The sequence below is a fragment of the Astatotilapia calliptera genome, chromosome 14, assembly GCF_900246225.1.
Source record: "Astatotilapia calliptera chromosome 14, fAstCal1.2, whole genome shotgun sequence".
Classification (NCBI taxonomy): domain Eukaryota; kingdom Metazoa; phylum Chordata; class Actinopteri; order Cichliformes; family Cichlidae; genus Astatotilapia; species Astatotilapia calliptera.
The window spans coordinates 5085444-5106440 of NC_039315.1; the positions used below are offsets into that span (position 1 = coordinate 5085444).

Below are 20997 nucleotides of genomic sequence, written 5' to 3' on the forward strand. Positions count from 1 at the left end.
TTGATCCCATAATTATTATGCATACTTTTGGCGGAGGTCATCACAGCTTTCGACCATCTGAGTGTTCTGTGTCTCATCCCAGCTTCACTTACATGCAAGGTGAATGTGTCAACCACTACACCAAGGAGATACTCGAAATACTAAGGACAACGGTGGCAGATATAAAAGGACAAATATACCAAATTTGATCCCCATCCCAGTTTGGACAAAGAGAAAGACACCTGAGCTACTCTATGTATTTTATAATAAATTTTTCAAATGCACCCCCCTCAGTCACTTTTTCGTACAAAGTCTGATTTTATTCACTACTTCAAACAATTTTTTGGTTGAGTGCTTCTTTTTGAAAGGTGGTCGACTGCAATTTAAGAAAATTGTGATTTCTGCCTCACAGAGAGTATGCAATGCTTGTCAGCTTTCAGGGTGATAAATGCAGTTTCCGTACTCATTAGAAACAACATTTGTCTGCCACATGCCTCGGTTAATCCCTACAAAGTGCAGAGCAGTTGAGAGCTGAGTCATCGAGGGTGGAGTGGTGCACGCACACACTTTGACTTCACACAAAGCTGAGAATCCTGTGGGTTTAACCGAAAGCAACTCAGAAGGATCACACAGGTTTTCTCCTCCCCATTCCTACTCACAGCTCTGCTATTTAATCTTAAGAATTCCACTGACAGCACTCCTTTGCTTTCCCACCATTCAGACAGAGGAATCATTTGTTTTGAGCCATGAATCCTTATTGTCTGCTGCTGTCAGAAGAGGAATAACAACACAAAGAAACCAGAGCACTGTTATTTAGTTCAGTCCAATTCCGTTGTATGTGCATAGTGTCTATTCACAACGAAATTGCTTCAAGGTTGTTGATATTGTAAGGACACAAAGAGAAAAGTCCAACAATTTATGAACCAAATTGGGTGTTTGTGGTTGTTTTTCTGACAGATCTTATAGAATGTGCTCCAATAATAATGCTACCATACTATTTAGCATGCCAGAATGCATAAAAATGCAGATTATGTATTCTGTCACATGCCAGAAATACAATTACTGCATCCAGTTGCATTTTGCAGGTATATAACTCTGCATGATTCTCTGGCATTTATGAGTCCAAATGCTCCTGTATCAGCCACAAACACAGCCAGAAGGTCAAAGTGCAGTATTTCCTGTTATTGCCCTCTGCAGCGCCTGCAGTGGTGCTGCAAGAGTCTTTAAGTGTTTACTTAACTGATTGCTGTTAACACTTGATAAGGTATGGAAAAAAGCAAGCTTGTGTTAGCCTGGGAAGGCTGACACTTTTTGCCACTCATAATGCTCTCCCGGCTCTTTTTTTTCCTTATACAAGTCCTCTTGGTTTTAACTTAAGATAGCTAGAAATTGAAATTAAGTTTCTTCTCTTGAATCCACCTGATAGCTGGGTTGCATGTCCTACCTGAACCTGTATGGTTCTCTCCATGTACTCCAGCTTCCATCCACATACCAAAGGCTAATTTGGGATTCTAAATTGGGTATGTGAATGTGTATTATTGTCCCCTCTGTGTTGGCTCTTGAATAGACTTGAAACCTGTCCAGGATGTACCTGCCTGGCATAGGCTCCAGCATCCCGTGACACTAAATTATATAAAGTAGAAGAAAATGATGAAAGGATGGAATGTTGGCTGAATGAATGGCTAAGAAAATGCAGAGGAGCACTGAAAGGAATGTGTATATGAATGTGTAAAAAAATCAAAGACTGTATCTCACCGTAACCGGTCACAGCAGATGGCCCCGCCCCTCCCTGAGCCTGGTTCTGCCAGAGGTTTCTTCCTGTTTAAAGGGAGTTTTTCCTTCCCGCTGTCGCCAAAGTGCTTGCTCATAGGGGGTCATATAATTGTTGGGTTTTCTCTGTATGTATTATTGTAGGGTCTACCTTACAATATAAAGTGCCTTGAGGTGACTGTTGTTGTGATTTGGTGCTATATAAATAAAATTGAATTGAAAATTCAATTGAACATAGAATAGATGGAGGAGTAAAACATGGACAGGATGCCAGTCTCTCACAGGGCTAACACAGTGACAGAACATCCCCTCCCACACTCATGACCAACTTATAATTATCAGTTATTCTCACATGTAAGTCTTTAGACTGTGTAAGAAAGATGGGGAACTGGAGGAAACACACAGGTGCATAAAGAAGATATAAGTTCAAGCTGTGAGGTGACCACAAGAAACTTACTTGCTGGAAAAACTGACACAGGCTGAACCAGAACTACATGTACATGCAGGTTAATGCTAAAAATGACCAAAAGGTGCCTTCCTATCATTTCAATGTCTTTAAACAGGTTTGTTTTTGATCTAAACAACATTATCCTAACACTTACGATGTAAGACGACAGCATTATTCTCAAAGCAAAATCCTGTACATACAGTTTCATAGAACTGCTAGTAGACGACCGCTATTCCCCTTCATCTGTCATTTCCCCCCCTCATCCTCGCTTTTTTCCTCATTGCTGTCCATCTATCCTTTACATTTGTTCTGTTACAGTGGAAAAAGATTTAAAATTCAAAGTTGCTGGGTAATTTTGGAGGTAATTGATTCTAAATTATTTAAAATTTGGCATTGAAATCCATCTGGTTGTCATCTTTAATTTTTATTTCAGTAAAAAAAGATTTTATTTTACATTGAGCTATTGCCAGCATCACCATGTGGGAACTGTGACAGATTTTCTGAAGAGGCGTTCTTCATGAAGCCCATCTTGCAAAACATGTTTTGGCAATCCATTTCAGCGCTTCAGGAAAGTATCCTGTACGAGTTAAAGACCTTTAATGAATCACACAAGAGACGCACTGAAACGGCTTGGCGTCAGCTTTCCAGACCCATTAATGACCAACTGAATTAGTCCAATCACACTGAAGAGATTTGAGAAATGATCTAAATCGCTTGATTACATTCAAAGGCACGCAGGAATGAGGAGAAGGGACTATATAGATACTCAGAAGGATAGTTTTCCTCGTCTATGCTCCCAGTCCTGCTGTGAAACCTGACCGGTGTCATGATACGTTGTGTGGCAGGCAGGAGAAGGACCCAATAGCAAAACTCACAGACACGGGGATGAACTCAAAATCACAGCTTTAATGCTGGAATGGCAGAACATAGGAAATACAAAACTAAACTGGGAAAAGTAAACTAACATACGCAGAGAGACACAGGGAGATCCACACAACATGAGGGAGAACGCGACGCCGAACAGAGGAAGACGCAGACAGAAATACACAGAGGGTTAACGAGGAAAGTGGGAACACACGGGGAACACAGGTGACACAGATAACCATAACGAGACAGGGCGGGGTGGACTGAACATGACATGTAGAGGCAGAGGTTCCGACAGGAGGAGAGAGAGCACGGGGAAAACACCGACATAACGGGCTGGGGAAACATGAAACAACCACAAGGGGAGACGAGGGCTCATCAATACATAGAGGGCACACAGAGGGGAAGAGCCATGAAGGGAAAACACTTAGGGAACAACACAACAGGGCAACTCAGAAAACATGGCCTAAATAAGGAACAAAATACAAAAATGCATGAAAACTAAGAATACTGGGCCCACATGGCCCAGGACCATGACAACCGGCTGAAAATGAAACACCGAGATAGTAAAAGTACTTAGAACTGGATTCATTTCTGCAATGATTCAGTAATGTTAGAAATGTGCAGCTGATACGCTACTGGATGAAAATTCGTTGGTCGTCGCTCCACTTCCACTGTATAGTCAGTGGTTATCGTTTAAGGTTATGCGTTTTCGGGGGGCCAACATGTTGACTGTTATTAGTGCATCACTTGTTGGTTTGAACATACTGAAACCTCAAAATAGCACGTTTAAGTACAAGTGTACAAGATTTTAGATATGGTATAAGACTTAATGGTGTTCACCTGCCAGTGTGAGTCTGGGCTTAGCCTTTAATCATAATGATAGCTCCAGAGTTGTGTCTGCACTCCTGGCACGCAGCGTTCAGACAAAAGAAGATCCACTCAGGCAGAGTGCAATTTCCACATCCCATGGGAGGATTTCTATACATTTACTTGTGTTAGCAAATACTAGTGGTGATTTTTCCAGTCTGTTTTATCAATAAACATGAGGATTAATAAAGACACAAAGTTTATGTCATATAACTGAACATAAATTGGGCTGCTATGTTGTGATTTTGAAACTAATGCGATATAAGAGACTATATGAGATATAGGAGAAAATATTATTTTGAACCACAGACTTTGGCTGATGTTATCTTTCTGTTGCTCATACTCAATTCTTTTTGTTATCTTGGAGCCTGAAAAAATACGACTTTCCCAGTTGGACGTTGACATGACTGCTAATTGGAAGTAGAAAACAAGTAATTAGTCACTCTGACATGACATGCATGCAGCATATCCTCCAAGACGGGCGAATGAAGGCTAGAACAAAGAAAGGAGTCAGACTCTTTCAAACGTCTGACTCCTCTTCTTCTAAGTGAGTGACATGTGAGCCTCTGACCCTTCAGCCTACTCTTTCAGACCATTTCCAGGTGGTGGCAGAAATTTCTCCCTGCACTTTCTTGCTCTAGTTAAGGTATCGACAACACCAGAGAACACAGCCACGCCTGTTGCTGACACTTCCACATGCTGGTATTGCTGTTTCCTCTACCCATTTGTGTGTTGCCTTATTTGAAGGCGATTCAATCAGAGGCGCACATCCTATAAAATAAACCTGTACTGTCACTGATCATCTTCTATAATCCCTTCTCCAGTTTAGACACGCCTGCTTACACTTTTCACTGCAGCAGTACCCCACTGCCATCATTTTCCCTCTATAACCCAAGGTAGGGGGACCTGCAGTTAATTCAGAAAGCTGCTACGTGCCTGGTATCCAGCCATCTCAAGAGTTTCCACACTACTCCTCCTCTCCGATGCTCAGTATAGGCAGAAGGCATTTACTCACAAATGCACGCCATTTATTCTTCTCTCACACTGTATTTGCTTCTGTGGTTAGTTCACAATGCCTATAAATTACACACATTTAGTTTTAATGATTTAATCAGCTTTAATCACACCTATCTCCACAGGAATTAGCAATGACTTCAGCACTCAAACATCACAATAAAGCTTTTTGAGGAAGTAATTAAAAATCTCTACCCCTATCTCACCCTGCCCTGCACCCTCCTCAGTGACAACAGCCATCTGCATGTCTTCTTCACTACATCAGTGAGTCTCTTCTGTAATCTTCCTCTTTTCCTCTCACCTCAAAGCTCCACCTTCACCATCCTTTGCCCAGTATATCCACTATTCTTCATGTTCTTTAACTTTGTCTCCCGGTACTCAGTCCGAGTTGTCCCTCTAATGCACAGGTGTCAAACTCCAGGCCTCAAGGGCCAGCGTCCTGTAGGTTTTAGATGTGTCCTTGTTCCAACACGGCTGATTTAAATGGCTAAAAGACCGCCTCAACATGTCTTAAAGTTCTCCAGAGGCCTGTTAATGAACTAATCATTTGACTCAGGTGTGTTGACCCAGGGTGAAATCTAAAACCTGCAGGACGCCGGCCCTCGAGGCCTGGAGTTCCGCCACCCCTGCTCTAATGTATTCATTTCTAATCTTGTCCATTCTGGTAACTCCAAATGATAATCTGAGCATCTCCAACTCTACTTTGCCCCGAGACTCATCTCCACCCACTCTACCCCGTCCACCCACTCTTCTTCACCTCTCTTGTACTACATCTGTCTCTTTGGATGGTTCACCCCAGGTATTTAAAACAATCCATCCTCACTACTCTTACTTGCACCTTCACCTTCCCTCTTGCCTCCCCTGCAATAACAGTTATTCTGTCTTGCTTCTGCTTTTATGCCTCTTCTCTCCAGTGCATACCTCCACCTCTCCAGGCTGTCTTCCCCTTCTCCCCACCCTCACTACAGATCACAACATCATCTGCAAACATCATAGCCCACAGAGACTGACCTCATCTATCAACCTCCAAACAAGAGCTGATCTCTGATGATCCCAATCCCTCTTTGAACTCATCTGTCAGTCCTACCGCACAGCTCACCACTATCTTGCTGTCCTCATACATATCCTGCACCAGCCTCACATACTTCTCTGGCTGTATAGTTGTTCCCTTTATAAAAACCGTGGTTACAGTTTCTCTCTCCATCTCCTTTTATCTTCCATTTATTCATTTTTTAAAATAAAATACTGAAGTACAAACCTGGATCACCAAACCTCTAACACCAAACCTTTTCCTCAGTTTTTAATTTCCCAAAGCAGCTTAGTATCTTCACAGAAAACACTTAGAGCAAGATCAACGTCACCTCAAACAATCTGGGGCATAAATATTTCACATACAGATGCCGTCTTCCCACTCAGGAGCAAATACTGTTGTTTAATTGTCATCCTCAAGATAAAAGCAAAATGTCACACACACACAATACTTATTATGTTAGTGTTCCCTGCGCGTCTAAGCACCTTGGCACTGAAACATCTGCACAAAGAGTAGCAAAAAGAGAAAAATATATCAATCTGTCACAGTGCAGCTAGTAAAAGAGTAATTTGGGTGGTCCTGAGGTTGGCACAAACAAACTGAAGTGGCCCCCTGGCAGCAGAGACTTTTTCCGTAACAGCATTTAGTGGGCGGTGCAGCTTGATGCTGCAGTGATAAGTGCTCCACAGATAAAGATATACATTTTGTAAGCCTTTGTACCTTGAAAAAGTTTCAAGGTACAAATCTAATTTTACAACCTCACAAAGCGAAGATTACGGACCCAAACATTAAATTAGAGCACATCTTTTTAAATCCCATCCCATCACAGGTGCACCTGAACTCAATATTTTTGAGCAGCTCCATCAAGTGTCCACAGAAGACCTAAACCCAAGCTGCCTCTCCCACCACAGACACACTTCATGGGTCACTGAATGGGTGGAGACTGTGCGTTTTTGGATAGTTAGCCGAGGGACGGAAATAACCTCCTGGGTTGGGCTCTGCTGCGTTCCATGACCACGGACGACTGCATAGTTTACACACCGGGAAGCAACATGTTGCAGATACCTAAGAGGATATGTTTCGGGTTAAGATATATTTATAAGGAACACTACTTTGCAACCCACTATTCTTGTGGGTTTGAGCAGAGACAGGTATCAGCGTGAGGTATCAGGGATACAGTTTATTGTTGGGTATTCAGACCACGGCAAGAGGAGGGGGAACATGCTGTTTCAGGTGCTGGTGACACCATCAAATGATTCCTGAAGAAGAGCAAATGTACTGATCAGAGTTTTGAAGGCTCATCAGATACTTATCTGCTGTGTAGTTTTATAAGGCATTTGTATTTTAATGCACAGAGAGCAGCAGGACTCCTTTTGTATTGGATATCCGGTAGAACAAGGACAGTTAAATCAATTCAGGATGGTTTAAGCAGAGCTCATTGGATCCTGTGACTTACAGGCGTGTTGTTCAAGTGCAAAATAACATTGAAATCAGTCAGCAGATGTTGAGCTCAGCTGTGGGAGAAAACTGTGTGAGTTTAGTGTTTTGGTGCTATGAATAATCTTCAGAAAAAGAAATTTGGCATAGCTGTTTTGAAACAATTTTTGAAAGGACTGCAAATTGAGGGGCTAATATTATATAATAATATAATAATGTAAATTTTACTTCATTACAATTTCAGTTTTTCCAGTATATTGAAAACCCTCCAATTTAAAAATGACTGTTTTGTGGAGTTCATAAAAGGTTGTTCTTCAAGGACATGTAGTATTCACATGCCTGTATATTGTATATGTATATTAAGTTAAAAACATTGTAATTAATTTGAAAGTACAGGGATCATCTTACTGCACACAGCACTTTCACTGCTGGTGTTTGTAGTGTATTTGAGTTAACAACCACAAACCTACTCAGTAGGTATGTATTTATCAAACAGCACGTATCAGCCTGGTCTGCAGTCAGCAGAGACTGGGTGTGTTCGAGTCTCACATTTGAACCCACCCATAATCAGATCTGGACTCTGATTCACTTCAAAACATGAAAACAAAAACAACTACAACAACATAGCATTAAATACACAGGCTGTAAAAAGCACCGATACTAGGATTTCCTTTTATTTCATAGTAAAGTTCAGTATTTCCATCATATAGGAGCAGCACTAGGTTATCCCCCTTTGGTAAACTTTGATTTCATTGGTCATGAGACTTTTTAGTTTAGATGTTTTATCAGAAACAAATTTTAAAACAGAATCCTGAAATTGAATCTCACAGATCGGACAAGGCTCAAAACTGCACCAACACTGCCCCCCAGTGTTAGACATCTGATACTGCAGCATCACAAATGTGAACCTTCAGGTAGAGCAGCTCAAGCTTAACTCCCAGTATGGTTTTTATGCTTTTAAATAGCAGGTAGTGAGGCTTTGCTATGTGCTTTAGCATTTCATTTGTACGTAGACATGTCTAGCAAGTTCCTCTTACTAAGTTTAGATTACTTAGGAACACTTGGGCTGTTTGAGCAAGCAATAAAATGTTGTGCTTCTCTTTTTTATTGCTTGCCTAAGCTAATTCATTTGGCCCCGAATCTATATGTGTTTTTACAAACTAGGGGTTTTCCAACATATTTGATGAGTTTACAATCCACACAATTAATTCAGTTTGATATTTCTAGCACTGTAAACAATGTCTCCAATCATAATTAACACATTATAGGGGGATTAAATTTATTTCAAATGGTCAAATTGTGATCAGTGTGTGAAAAAAATATTTTGCACTGGAGTGGTATGAAAGAAGTTTTTATTTCCCTTAGATGCACTGCAGACTTTAGCTTTTATTTGCTTATTTCAACGCAGTCCAGAGAGGATTTTTAAATGATTTTAAATTCCAGAAAATTACAAAAGCACTCAAACTCCCTGAGATGAACTGGGATGAAAACTCCCACCGAGGCTGAAGCTGTGATTCACTGAATTGATCCCTTTACACGAGTCACTGCAGGAGACAGCAGAAAACATGACGTTCGCCACTGACCTGACGCCAATGCTGAAACAGCGCCCCCTACAGCTATTGGGAGTACATGATAGAAACCACATGATGAAAGTTAAACATTCATGTCTGACTCCTTTGCTCCGACACTGCGGTAAAACCTTTAACAGTAGATATGGTGTGCATTTGTGTGCATGTTTTTATCCCATCATAACGTTTCCTGGTATATACAATATATGACAGTACAAAAAGCTGCTGATCATACAAACCTTTGCAGCTATGGATGTGAGGGATTCGCTGACTAAACAAACTTTACTCCTCTCACTTCAAGAAATACTAATATGCTGAATGAATTATTTATGTTATCAATCTATAACACAGACTCACTGCAGCTACCCCTCATTACTCAAGGCTGCAGTCTTTGAGGCACTGAAGAAAAGAAAAACACTTCTGTATGCAGGCTGTGTCAGAACAAAAAGACACAACCACTGGACCGATCACTGCATGACCAGTGTCTGCACAGACACGTGGACTGTAACCTAGAAGGAAACAAGACTGCAAACCTTCACCACACCCTGAGTGTTTACTGATCTAAATATATATTTACATTTAATCTATCAGGAAATCAGCAGCTGAGAAGATCAGGGACACCACTACCTTCACCCACAGATTGTTGCAGGAGGTCCTGCTCACACTGACAAATATAATGCGAGACGTGTTAACGTCTTCATCTGCAAATATCTACAAACTAATCCTGCATACACCTTTGCCCATGCTGTGCATGTAAATGAACTCTAAAAATTCCTAAATACTTCCTGCAGTTGGCATATTTCACAGCTCACTGAGCTCAGCTGAATATTCCCAACTTCTGCTGGCATATTTCTGTAGTGCACAAAAAAATGGCCTCAAATTGGCATCTCTGTACCAGTTTAAGAATAAAGAAAAGCAACTGTTTTTGGTGCTATTTTTGGCAATCAAACTTTTGGGGTTTGTAAGTACATCAGTATATTATAACACTGTGATACCAGCCAAATGTAGTTGAAAGTTGAGCTTAACATATCCAGCCAGTATTAGCCCGTTTCATGTTTTTTGTATCCATGTGAATGCTGGTGTGAAAACTTACAGACCATAAGGCAGACAAAAATGCTTGGATAAAATTGAGCTAACAGATCAGCTTCAACGTTACTTAAAACCGGCCTAAAATACAGAGCATATGTTGGACTCTCTTTAAAAAACTGTCTGTATTCTCTCTTTTTTCTGATGAAATAAGAGTGTGGCATTAAACCTCAGCAGTCTAGCAAACACTCTGCTAATAGGTTGCCTGTTGCTGATTTTAAGCTCAGGGGTTTCCACATTACAGCTGATCAATTTTCATACGTTTCGCACTTCACTACTAAAATCAAAGTGCGCTGTGTCGAAGTCAGAAACAATGACTTTGTGTGTCTGTAATGCTGTTAAAAGTAACAGAAGTCTTTGAGGTTTGAGTGCTGGGTGAGAGGAGTGCTGTAGCCCGAGTTCCAGTCCCTCTCAAAGACAGCCTTCAACTGTGATTGGACAGTTGACTCAACAGACTGTGACGCCGTCTGGTTGACAACTAATGCTGAGCCAGCCGTGTTCACAAAGTAGTCTCCTGACCAGTTGGATGTACCTGAAAACAGAAAGCCACAGATTATATTTAAGCACATTATCTTTTTTTTCCTGAAAGACTGATTGGACAGATGATAATAAAGTATGTGTGACTAACGACATGCTTAGAAAAGCAGCCATCAGCTTGGCTTTTAACACCACCAACAAGTATTCAATTTCAGTATCATGTATTTTCTCATCTTGATGAAAATCACATTTTTCTGTTTTTTGGGGGATTAATTGAAACTGTAAGATAGGTCATTGAAACTGATTGAAAAAGTTCTCTATGTGTACTCTTTAAGTCATCTTAATGATTTCAAGAAACAAATTTATTAGTAAACAAAGAAAGTGTGCCTCACCTATGTATGCTATCTTGTCCGTCACCATGTACTTATTGTGGTTAACTCTTGCAAAGGGAATCTCCTTCTGCTTGGGGGTGGCAGGCACCACGAAGAGCCTCTAAATAAAGAAAACACAAAGTCACAACATAATGTTTTTACTTTAGGATAAGTGCCATAAAACGTACAACCTCCTTTCCCAGCGGGAGATGATGCTTGACCATAAGAGCCACTCACCACCTGGATGTCGAGGTTATTCTTGGGGTTATAAACCGAGGCCAGAGACTTCAGGAAAGAAAACATGACTGGCTGTGTGCTGTTCCAGCAGCTGATCAGCAGCCGCACTTTAATCCGCTTCTCATATGCAACTCGTCTCAGCTGCGTGTCGATGTCCGCCCAGTACCTGCAGAGGGCGCCACACGCACAGTACAAGCACAATGTTAAAACTTAATGTTTCTCACTTCCTTTCGGGATGATTTGATCAGGATATCCTGGTGTTTTATTGTGCAAACACGTTCATATTAATTTTATTACTGTTGATTTGACTAGAGTTGATGTAGGACCATAAAAGAAAAACAAAAACAAAACAACGATCAACTGTTTTCCTGTAGTTACATTTCACAACTATTAACAAAACTGCACCTTTTAGGATGTGAAAACTCCATGGTGGGCAGGTAGTTCATGACAGCGATGTAGACAAAGCTCTCAGCATCCTCCATCACACTGAGGATGGACTGAAGGTCTGGAGTCCTGCCGGCCGCACATAAGGACGGAGGGGAACTCTGATCGAGCAGAAAAAAGGATTCAGTTAATTTTAGCAGCATTTTTTAAAATGCAGAAAACTACAATACGCTAAACTACAAATGCACAGTAATGACTGGACGAATGCGCGGCTATGTGGGACTGTGGGTTGATTTAGTAGCCTCAGTGGGACTGTATTAAAAAAAACATTACATTTTAAAAAGGTTTTGAATGTTGAATCCTGGAAACGTGAGCGCTGTAACAGAAACCAAAACTCTGTGCTGCAGATTGTTTTCGAACAGCTTTGGAATCCCCCGGCCCTGCATCGCCCTGAAAGAGGTGTCGATATCTGCCCACTTCTGTGACTGTAACAGAAACCAAGCATTCACATCTTCTTTCAGTACTGATGGCCAACTGTAGAGGAGTCAGAAAGTCACAAATTGTGACAAGTGACAAATTGTGGTTGCACGTTGCATGTATACAAGCGCAACGCTGAAAATGTCCCTCTCTCTGCATGATGTGACCATCTAGAAACACCAGTTATTTCCCATTTGGTCAGAAAGCAAACCTTAAAACTGCTTAGAGGTGATTAACTGGCTCTTATGACTCAACATCAAAAGAAAATCCCGCTCACCGACAGATAGACGTTGGATGGCGTGTTGTTAAGAGGCAGCTGGAGGGGTGTATCCTTGTTGTACATGGTGGAGAACCTCTCTGGCCAAGGTGATGGGATTGACTTGCTCTCCCCCAGAAACCAGTAGGCTTCAAAGATCTTACTGAGGTCTGCTGCCAGGCAGCTGCAGTTGTAGACCACCACACCCAGCTCCTTCACCTGGAGACCAACACTAGAACATTACTTACGTTCGTTTTTTGCTGGTTTTGCATTTTTGAAACTGCAGAAAACAAAGAGGAAATAAGAAAAGTTGTTCCTTCTCTTCTGTCCCAGTTTAGATTTCTTTGTCCTACTGTTAAGCCGGTATCTTTTCTGATTAATTTATCAGAAATATGTTTCTGGGACTTTAGCGCAAGCTTGTAAAAAAAGGATGCGAATGACAGCTCAGCAAAAGTCTGATTGAGAAATGTAAAAGGGAGATGTGGTTTACCACACTGATGGTCCCACATTAAACAAGTGTAGACTAAACAGTTCAGCATGTGACTGAAACTTTATACCAACATAAAAACTTCCTCTTGAAAGCAGAAGAAATGGGACAGAGTCAGTGTCAGTATTCGGGCGGGACTACCGACACTGACGCTGTTTATAGATTTACAGGCCTGTTAGAGAAGCTTCAGATGATTCTTACTGGTGGAGCCCCGTAATTCATCCTGTGTGAAATAAACTGCTTTCTACTTTAAGACCCCCTCCCCACTGTTCCAGTTAAGCCGTTAGTTCACAAATTGTTGTGCACAGACCCAGTGCCGGTGAAGAAAGTGAAGCTAATGTAAATATGTAATAAAATAATAGATTTTTGAGCATATATAGACCATGCTGATTTAAATATATATATATATTTTAGGGAAAATTATTAAACGTGCTGAACTTTTGATTCTTTCTTATTGTTAACGGTTGCTGGGAGTGGGTGTGTGGACTTTTTTTTAGCTTTTGAAGAGAGAATCCCACATAAGGTCTGGGCCACCTTTCTTCTGATTGGATGCCCCCGCCCTGATGGGCAGGTGGGCAGTGCTGCTGTTCTCATATTCAGAGGTAGGTGCTTAAGCAGAGGGTCATCCACTCCCTTTAACGCCACACCAAGTCAAGAGTAGAAAGAACTGTTTAATAATAAATATACTGATAAGTTTGCTCTGTTTACCTTTAAACACACCGACTGTACTGAGCATCCACCTCTAACAGCATTTACATGACAGTGAGAGAGAGTCTGAGTGTTTGTGTACCTGTGTGAGGGACCTCCAGTCCATGTTGGCACTGCCAATGTAAATATGCTGCTTGTCCACAACCCAGAACTTGGTGTGAAGAACGCCTGTGGTGAGCTCCTTCATGTTTACAGTCCTAATATGGGCTCCTAAAAGTCACACAAAACAAACACTTATTTCCTAAAAACTAACAATTCTGAGGGCTGGAAGCATTTTGGAAGCAATACTGGACAATGATAAATGAACATAACATATTCATTTTAGATGATTTTAGACAGAAGGAAGTGATACTCAGTATCTCAGAATAATCCATTTTGTAAATCAGAATGTTTATCAGTCTTATGCACCAAAAAACAAAAACAAAGAAATAAAAACAAAAAATGGTGCTTATGCATAGTTGTATGTTGCAATACCAGAGTTACTGTTAATGTCGCAGCTAAATAACTCCCATCACAACCAACCAACTTAACACAAGTGTCGATAAGAGGCTCACAGACGTCATATGATGTCCCACACACAGTGAGACATCACAATATGTGTATTAAACTAATTTCATAATAACTCAGACAGCTCAGATCAGTCTGACCCCTGCAGGTGTGACGTTCAAAAGAAGCCAAGAGTCACCTGAGTCGTTGAGCAGCCTGAGGTCGTGCCGTGGCTGTTTCTCCTGCGGTGTGTTAACAGCAATACGAACTGATAAATTCCCCGATAGTTCAGCGAGCCTGTTCAGAACAGCCTCACCCTGTGAGCACGGCGAGAAAATCAGGGATCAGTTATCTGGTTGTTTCACAATAACTGCTTTAGATCAAGGTCAGTCGGCACAATTAAAAGCACTTTGCATCAATTAATAATCAATCATTCTTCAGCATAATTTAATATTAGAGGAAAAGAGAAAAAGAAAACCGCAGACAACTCCAGCTGACCTGATTGGCTGTCGGCTCACGAGTGTGTGTGTCTTTGTTGGTGAGGGTCCAATAGAAGGAGGCGATGTCGACACTGCTGCGAGCCTCGTTCATCAGATTCATCCACGCCTGGAAGATGGATGGATGAGTGGTGCTGGAGTTAAACTCCAGGCCTTCGGGAATGCTCTCCACCAACACGATCCTGGAGACAGAGAAGAGTGGGAGAGTTTTTTCCTCAACGTCCAACGTCAAGAAAAATGAAATTACATGAATTCATGTCAAGCAGATAGTTTAACTAAGCTTTAAACTTTAGCTATGTTATAGAAGAGGCTGGGTAGAGTATGGATAGTAATGAAGATGCTGTTTCATGTATAGTCAAGAATCTGCACTTTAAGTAATTTTCTATTACTGGTATGAAGCTGGATAGAATCATCAGTCAAATTTGATAAAAAGTAAGAAAGTTTGCTGGCTTTGTCATCAAATAAGGTTTTAAAAAGCTTTTTGTTTTCCTGGATATTGAACTCTTCTGCATATGCAGATTAAGCTGGAAGCAGGTGTTGGTTTCTAAAGTAAACTTACCTGCAGGGATCTGTGCAGGACTCCATGTTAGGCAGAGGGAGGCTGATGTCGGGAACAGGGTGGGAAGAGGAAGAGGAGGCCCTCGGTATCAGGAGGTTACAGAGCGCCATGATGACCAGCAGCACACTAGCCACAGTGGCCAGAGCTATCAAACACCTGTAATACTGAGGAGGGAGGAGGAGACGTCCTTAGAATCTGCAGCTCTTGATCAGTGTTTATTTCTTTGTCTTTATTTTTGACATAAACTGAAAAAATCATTGCGATTTATTTATATTGACGAGTAAAAATTCAGGTGTATTTGTGTGTTAGTGCTCTAACTCACCACCTGTGTTCTCCTGTTGGATTCTTGTCCCCGGGACTCATCCTCCAGCTAACACACAAACACAACCACCACACAAGGACACTGTGAGAACATTCGATCCAGACTGAACCATAAACCTCTATCATACCAGACATCCACGGTCTCAAAATCGCCACCTCAATAACTGCTAGCACCTGCTAAAGTCATGGAAAAACCATCATTCTCTGAACACACAAAGGAAAAGAGTTCTACGTCTGCCAGCTTCCTAAACTGGCACTCATTCACCAAATGCTGTCATTAAAAAAACAAGTAACATCATTTAATTTAAGCAGTTACAGTCAATATAAACCTAAAGCAAGAGCACTTCCTGAAACACAATCCTTCACTTCCTCACATGATTTAGAAATTCCCTTGACTTCCAGCATTCGGCACGTCTGCAACATTACAGGAAAAACAACGACGTGGCCAAACCCCAGCAACATGCTTGGGATATTTTTCACAACAAAACAGAACATTGACTATACTGTGGCGCCTCGTTTATCGCAGGAGTTACGTTCTAAAAATAACCCGCGACAGGTGAAATCCGCAAAGTAGCGAATGTTATTTTTTTACAGTTATTATAGACGCTTCAAGGCTGTAAAACCCGTCACTACACGCTTTATACACTTTTCTCAGACAGGCATGAACATTTTCACACTTTTCTCTCTTGTTTAAATTCTCTCAAAGTTCAAACCTTCGTAGAAAAATAAGTCCAGTATTAGAGAATGAAACCAAAGGCACCTGCGGTTGCCTTCGACAGTGATTGTTGAGTTTATTGGGGTGAAATCTTACAAACATGCAGTAATGCACTTCAGAGTCACACTGCTAGCGACCAAAGATTTATGTAAATTTGACAAGCTGAATGCATTCTGTACTGTACAGGAGACACGGCACCAGATTGATTGACAACGGTCTACAGCCAATCAGGACGCAGAACACAATGCGCTGTTAAAAAAAAACAGCGAGGGCGCGAAAGGTGAACCGCGTCATAGCGAGAGACCACTGTACACAGCTTTATAACTGACCACTTAATTTTCTATGCACAGTGACCAGTGATTGCAAAATCATTAATCACTTTGTCTCACATCAAAGGGGCGACATTTGATTTAAAAAATATAAAGGAAAAGAATACAGTGAAGGTAAGTAATAAATAATTAAGCAATAAGTAACTTAAATAAATATTAAAACCGCATCAGGAAATGATTAAAAACTAGGATGTTTGTACACTGATGAAGCCCACATATTAAAAGAACTTTACCTGGTGGTACGGGATGCCGGTCTTCATGTTCACGGAAGAAATGAGCTCCGTCCTGTCAGCTCACATTCACTGTGTTGCTCTGCAGCTCTGAGACCAAACAAGAGGAACAAAACACAAACGTTACTTCAAGTCATCATGTTTCAGGGGTAAATACAAGATGACTCAACCAATCCCGAAGCTGCACCCAAGGAAACTTTGCTACACGGCTTAAAAACATTTCATTCCAAGTTTTGGCTGTAATGATATCTGTAAACAGAACCAGCAGCAGTGGATATTCATTTAATGCTATTTAATGATACATGGCTTTGAGAAAGGACGGACCTGCACAGTTTCTATCGTTCTTAAGAGGTTGTCATTAACTTAAAGTAGCAGTGTAGTTTTCAACAACACAGCAGCCTCAAACACAACCAAACGTGGGACACACACCTCAGCTTGTCCTTTACACACTCAACAAAGAGAAGGTTCTAGGTGTTTTCACCACCACATACACAGAATGAACTGCACCATCTCCAGCACAAAGACAGCTCCAGCTGCTGAAAAGCTGCCTGCAGGGTGACAGGGCCTCTGAGCTTACAGCTAGCAGCTAGAAAAAAGGACCCCCACAAACTTACAAGTACAGAGATTAAGGATTAGTGTATTTTGTACTGAAATCAAATCTGATTAAACACAAAAATGTGATAAAGACAGAATGTGATGCTTCTTTAGATCTGACTACATCAAAGACAGGAAGTGCTGTGACTTGGTAAAATTGCGATATCGCTGAGCTGGAAGTCACAAGAGTCAAAGAAGCATGTGATACTGCATTGCGAAGCAAAAGCATTTTAGCTCTGAGTCATGCACAAATATTTGGAAATCTTTCAAGTCACACTTATGAAAGTTTTTATGAAAGCAGAGCCTATTGTGGTCTATCACAGACATACTGCTATACAGGCTGTCCGACCTGCACCAAGATATTTCTCTACTACTCCCACTATAAGTGCTATTACATTACAGCACAGTGCGATGGCTGATAGCTAGTTTGTAATACACATTGCTCCAAAGTCAATTAAAACGACCGCATCAGTTTGAACTTTTAATATAACACACTGAACACATTTATACACTTCAGGCCACTGGAAGTTTTCGCTCCTTATAAAGCTCAGTCACAAACAAGCTCTTTAACATACAGGACATATTTCAGGTAACCGACTCTTCCTGAAAAATGATTTCAAAGACGGGAAACACATTTCCTGCTAGAGACATATTTCTGGTCAGAGAGGAACACGTGACTAATATTTTAGTTTCACACGCTGTTGTTGTTGTTGTTTTAAGCATATGAAGAAATTTCTTAAATTAAGAAAAAGCAGATGAATGAATGTAAATGCTGAATGATTGCTAACACGCTAAAAGCAAGATGGCCCTGACTTCATTACACAAAGAGTCTTTGAGTGTTTTGTTTGTATCAAATTGTAAATTTTACTAGCTTTGACATGTTAAAATCTAATAACAGAACATGTTTAAGGGCCAAATGCATCTAAGAAACACGAGAAGAACACTACGAGTTTTGCTGGTGACCTGGTGGATGTTCAGAAGTTTTTAAAATTTTACTTAAACAAACCACAGAAAGAGAAACTGCTTTGCACGTTCAAGTAAATTTCATACATCTGCTGTCTGATAAATCAAATACACTGTTTAGTCCTTTTCAAGTTGCTGGTTTAGAAGAAGCATAATAGTATTGAACTGGCCAAAATACCTAAAACGTACAAAAAAACCTGTAGTTTACAAACAAAATTTTGTTAGTTCCATACAATGAAACTCACTAAGACCATGATAGAAAAAACAACAAAAAAACAACAACTTTTCAACCTCTTTTTTTTTTGCTTTATAAAATTACCAAAAATAAGATGAAAATGCATCGACTTCTTTTAAGGTCACACAGATGCTTTGTTTTGATAATGACCAATTGCTGTTATTTGTATATAGTCTCCTACAAAGTCCTCTTCTGAAGCAGGGAAACCTCTGACCTACTACAGTTTCCCAGTTTGAAGTAAGCAGAGTACAAAGTGGGCACAAAGTGGAACAAAATATTGTGTTTTCATGTTCCTGCTATGTACACTGGCATGGTGGCAGGACAAAGACAGTGCTCTTCTGTTTCTGAGGTGAAATTTTGGAGCTGAATCACAGAGAGAATAAACTTGAGTTGCTTTGAGCAGACTCACTCTGTGATCTCAGTGGACTTATGTCAAACTCCTGTGCCTTCTGTGGGACATGACACACTGAACAATGCTGGAACATCATTATAAGAAACTCGAGTCTGGAACATGTTGAAACTACAGGTCAGCTCTAAGTGTCATACTGTTATAGCACCATATTTAATTTTGTTATTTTAACTGTACTTAATAAAGCAAACCCAAAAGCCCCTCGGCTCGAACTGCATCTGTTAGCAGTGGACAAAGAAGAGTTTGTGCATCTGCGCAGAGGAACAAATGAATTAGAATTAGAGAAAATAACTCGGTGAGGAAGAAGTGACTCGAGATTTTTAGCTCAAGTTGTAGCGAGTGTGTCAGTGAGTGCAAGGATTGCCAAATCACTAAATTACCTCACATGAATAAGACGACTGTAACCATTTTCTGACGTTTGACTTAGACAACACAAGTGTGGTTAGCCAGCAGGAGGCTAAAACATGAATGTAGGTAAATGTGGGTCACTCTGGAGTTCGGCAAAGATCAAATAAATTAAAAACTACACATTAAGTAAAGCACGAATTAATTTACGATGAGGGAAAAGTCTTTGTTTAAACTCCATAACTGCTAACAAACACTGTAGCCTGGATCTGTGTTAGTGAGCCGACGGAGAGTCGCTGACGATGCAAAACAAAAACAGTTCGCTATAAGCTCTAAAGAACATTTAACCCACCTGCTACTATGCGTCCAGGTTACTTACAGTCCCTCACACAGCAACGACGACGTGTGCAGTTTACGTACAGTGGCATTTACGGTTAATATTCATTGTTAGATGCACGGAAATACATAAAGAGAAACACTTTTACAGCACTTGTTTTGTTTCACTGCCGTTTTGGCTACATGAGTGAGCAGGTCATGTGATCCGTGCAATTCAACCAATTAGAGTGGCGTTTTCACGTGACGTACTATATCGGCCTTACTGTAATGTAATTCTCCCCTTTCACCACGAGATGGCGCAAATAACACAGAGAAAGCGCTTACCCGAGTGAAGGATTGACGTTTGAAGAAAATGAATTTATAAGGACATTAAAGGCTTGTCCACTGGGTGAAGTGTTACAGGGTTTGCAGCTCCACCAGGTGGTAAGAAGAATAAACACAAACGCTAACCCCCTTAAAAACGTACTGAAATACTGGGATGGATTCAGAGCATGTTACCTTAAAGCTTTTGACCTTCTACAGCAGAAGCCGAAGAAAGAAGCAGGAACGATTTTGTGAGCTGAGGTCTAACAACTTATCTCCTCATGTCCATCCGCCAGTTGCACTGCGGTTCTTTTTGTCTTCTGACACAGGTGATTTTTGCAGACTTTAGTTTTAACTGAAGGATCAGGTCACATGCTGTATTGCATACTTCTAGCTGAGATAAGCTATCAGTGTTTGACTTAAGCTTGTGACCCCTCAGTTTTATGCAGGAGAGAACAGATAATTGCACTTTCCACATTTTCATTTAGTTTGAGCCCTATATCTTCTGGGGGTTCTTGATCCTTTTTTACTGTCTTATGCATAGTTTCCGTGTTTCACAATGACTGGTGCGGCACTAGTCACATGTTGTGTTACAGTTTGTGTGGGGCTATATTTAGGGCTGGCATCTCAGGGCAGAGTGTTCTGGGCCTGGATCTTCTGTTCTGTTCTCCATGTGCTTGTATGAGCCTCCTGCAGGTGCTCAGGCTCTGAAGACATGCATGTTAGATTATTTGGCGATTCTAATCTGGCCTTAAGGATATGGAATAAAGTGCACTGCAGTGCATATGTGTTTAAAAGTAAGCATGAAAACCTCTTTATTCATCACCAAAAGAGGTAAATAGCAACATAAATGAAATTAACAAAAATATACCCACATCAGCTGACGTAAATCCAACTAGCCAAATCTCTTGTTACTTTACATGTATGGTTTCAGTTGTAATAGTAATACTAATACATTTCTTCTTGTTTACTAGCTTTGTCAGCATATCTAATAGTGTAAAACGTGTGCATGCCTGTCTTTGTTTCTTCTTAGCTCCTATGCAGCTGTGCACAGTTTTAAGCAGGACTGACGATAAACTCCAGACAAAGCCCTGAAGGTGTTTGCACAGCCACAAAATAAAGAGGCTGGTTAACAGTTTTACACGGCAGTGTTCCCATGTCTCTCTCTGCTGTGGGCCTGATGGATCACCTGACAGAATAAAACAATGATGT

The 20997-nt window shown here is 40.8% G+C and overlaps 1 protein-coding gene across 2 annotated transcripts; it reads right to left on the minus strand.

The window, feature by feature from the left end:
- Positions 1 to 8747: 8747 nt before the first annotated feature.
- pld3 (phospholipase D family member 3) lies at positions 8748 to 20109 on the minus strand. 2 transcript variants are annotated; one of them, XM_026193214.1, is made up of 12 exons: positions 19981 to 20109; positions 16604 to 16690; positions 15328 to 15375; positions 15006 to 15169; positions 14448 to 14628; positions 14149 to 14266; positions 13546 to 13673; positions 12290 to 12487; positions 11557 to 11696; positions 11152 to 11317; positions 10936 to 11035; positions 8748 to 10598 (listed from the first exon to the last, which is right to left on the minus strand). In XM_026193214.1, the coding sequence occupies exons 2-12, from the start codon at positions 16628 to 16630 to the stop codon at positions 10405 to 10407; spliced, it is 1464 nt and encodes a 487-aa protein (XP_026048999.1). In that variant the 5' UTR covers positions 16631 to 16690; positions 19981 to 20109; the 3' UTR covers positions 8748 to 10404. The 2 variants fall into 2 exon arrangements, with proteins under 2 accessions (XP_026048999.1, XP_026048998.1); XM_026193213.1 differs by lacking the exon at positions 19981 to 20109 and adding an exon at positions 19499 to 19698.
- Between the last annotated feature and the right edge of the window lie 888 nt (positions 20110 to 20997).

Excerpts from the sequence above, each read along its gene's own strand:
- pld3 (XM_026193214.1), bottom strand. The coding sequence starts at position 16,630 with ATGAAGACCGGCATCCCGTACCACCAG. Across the intron at positions 13,674-14,148 it reads CAGGCTGCTCAACGACTCAG|GAGCCCATATTAGGACTGTA; the intron begins GTGACTCTTGGC and ends TGTGACTTTTAG. Across the intron at positions 12,488-13,545 it reads ACTGGAGGTCCCTCACACAG|GTGAAGGAGCTGGGTGTGGT; the intron begins GTACACAAACAC and ends GTTGGTCTCCAG.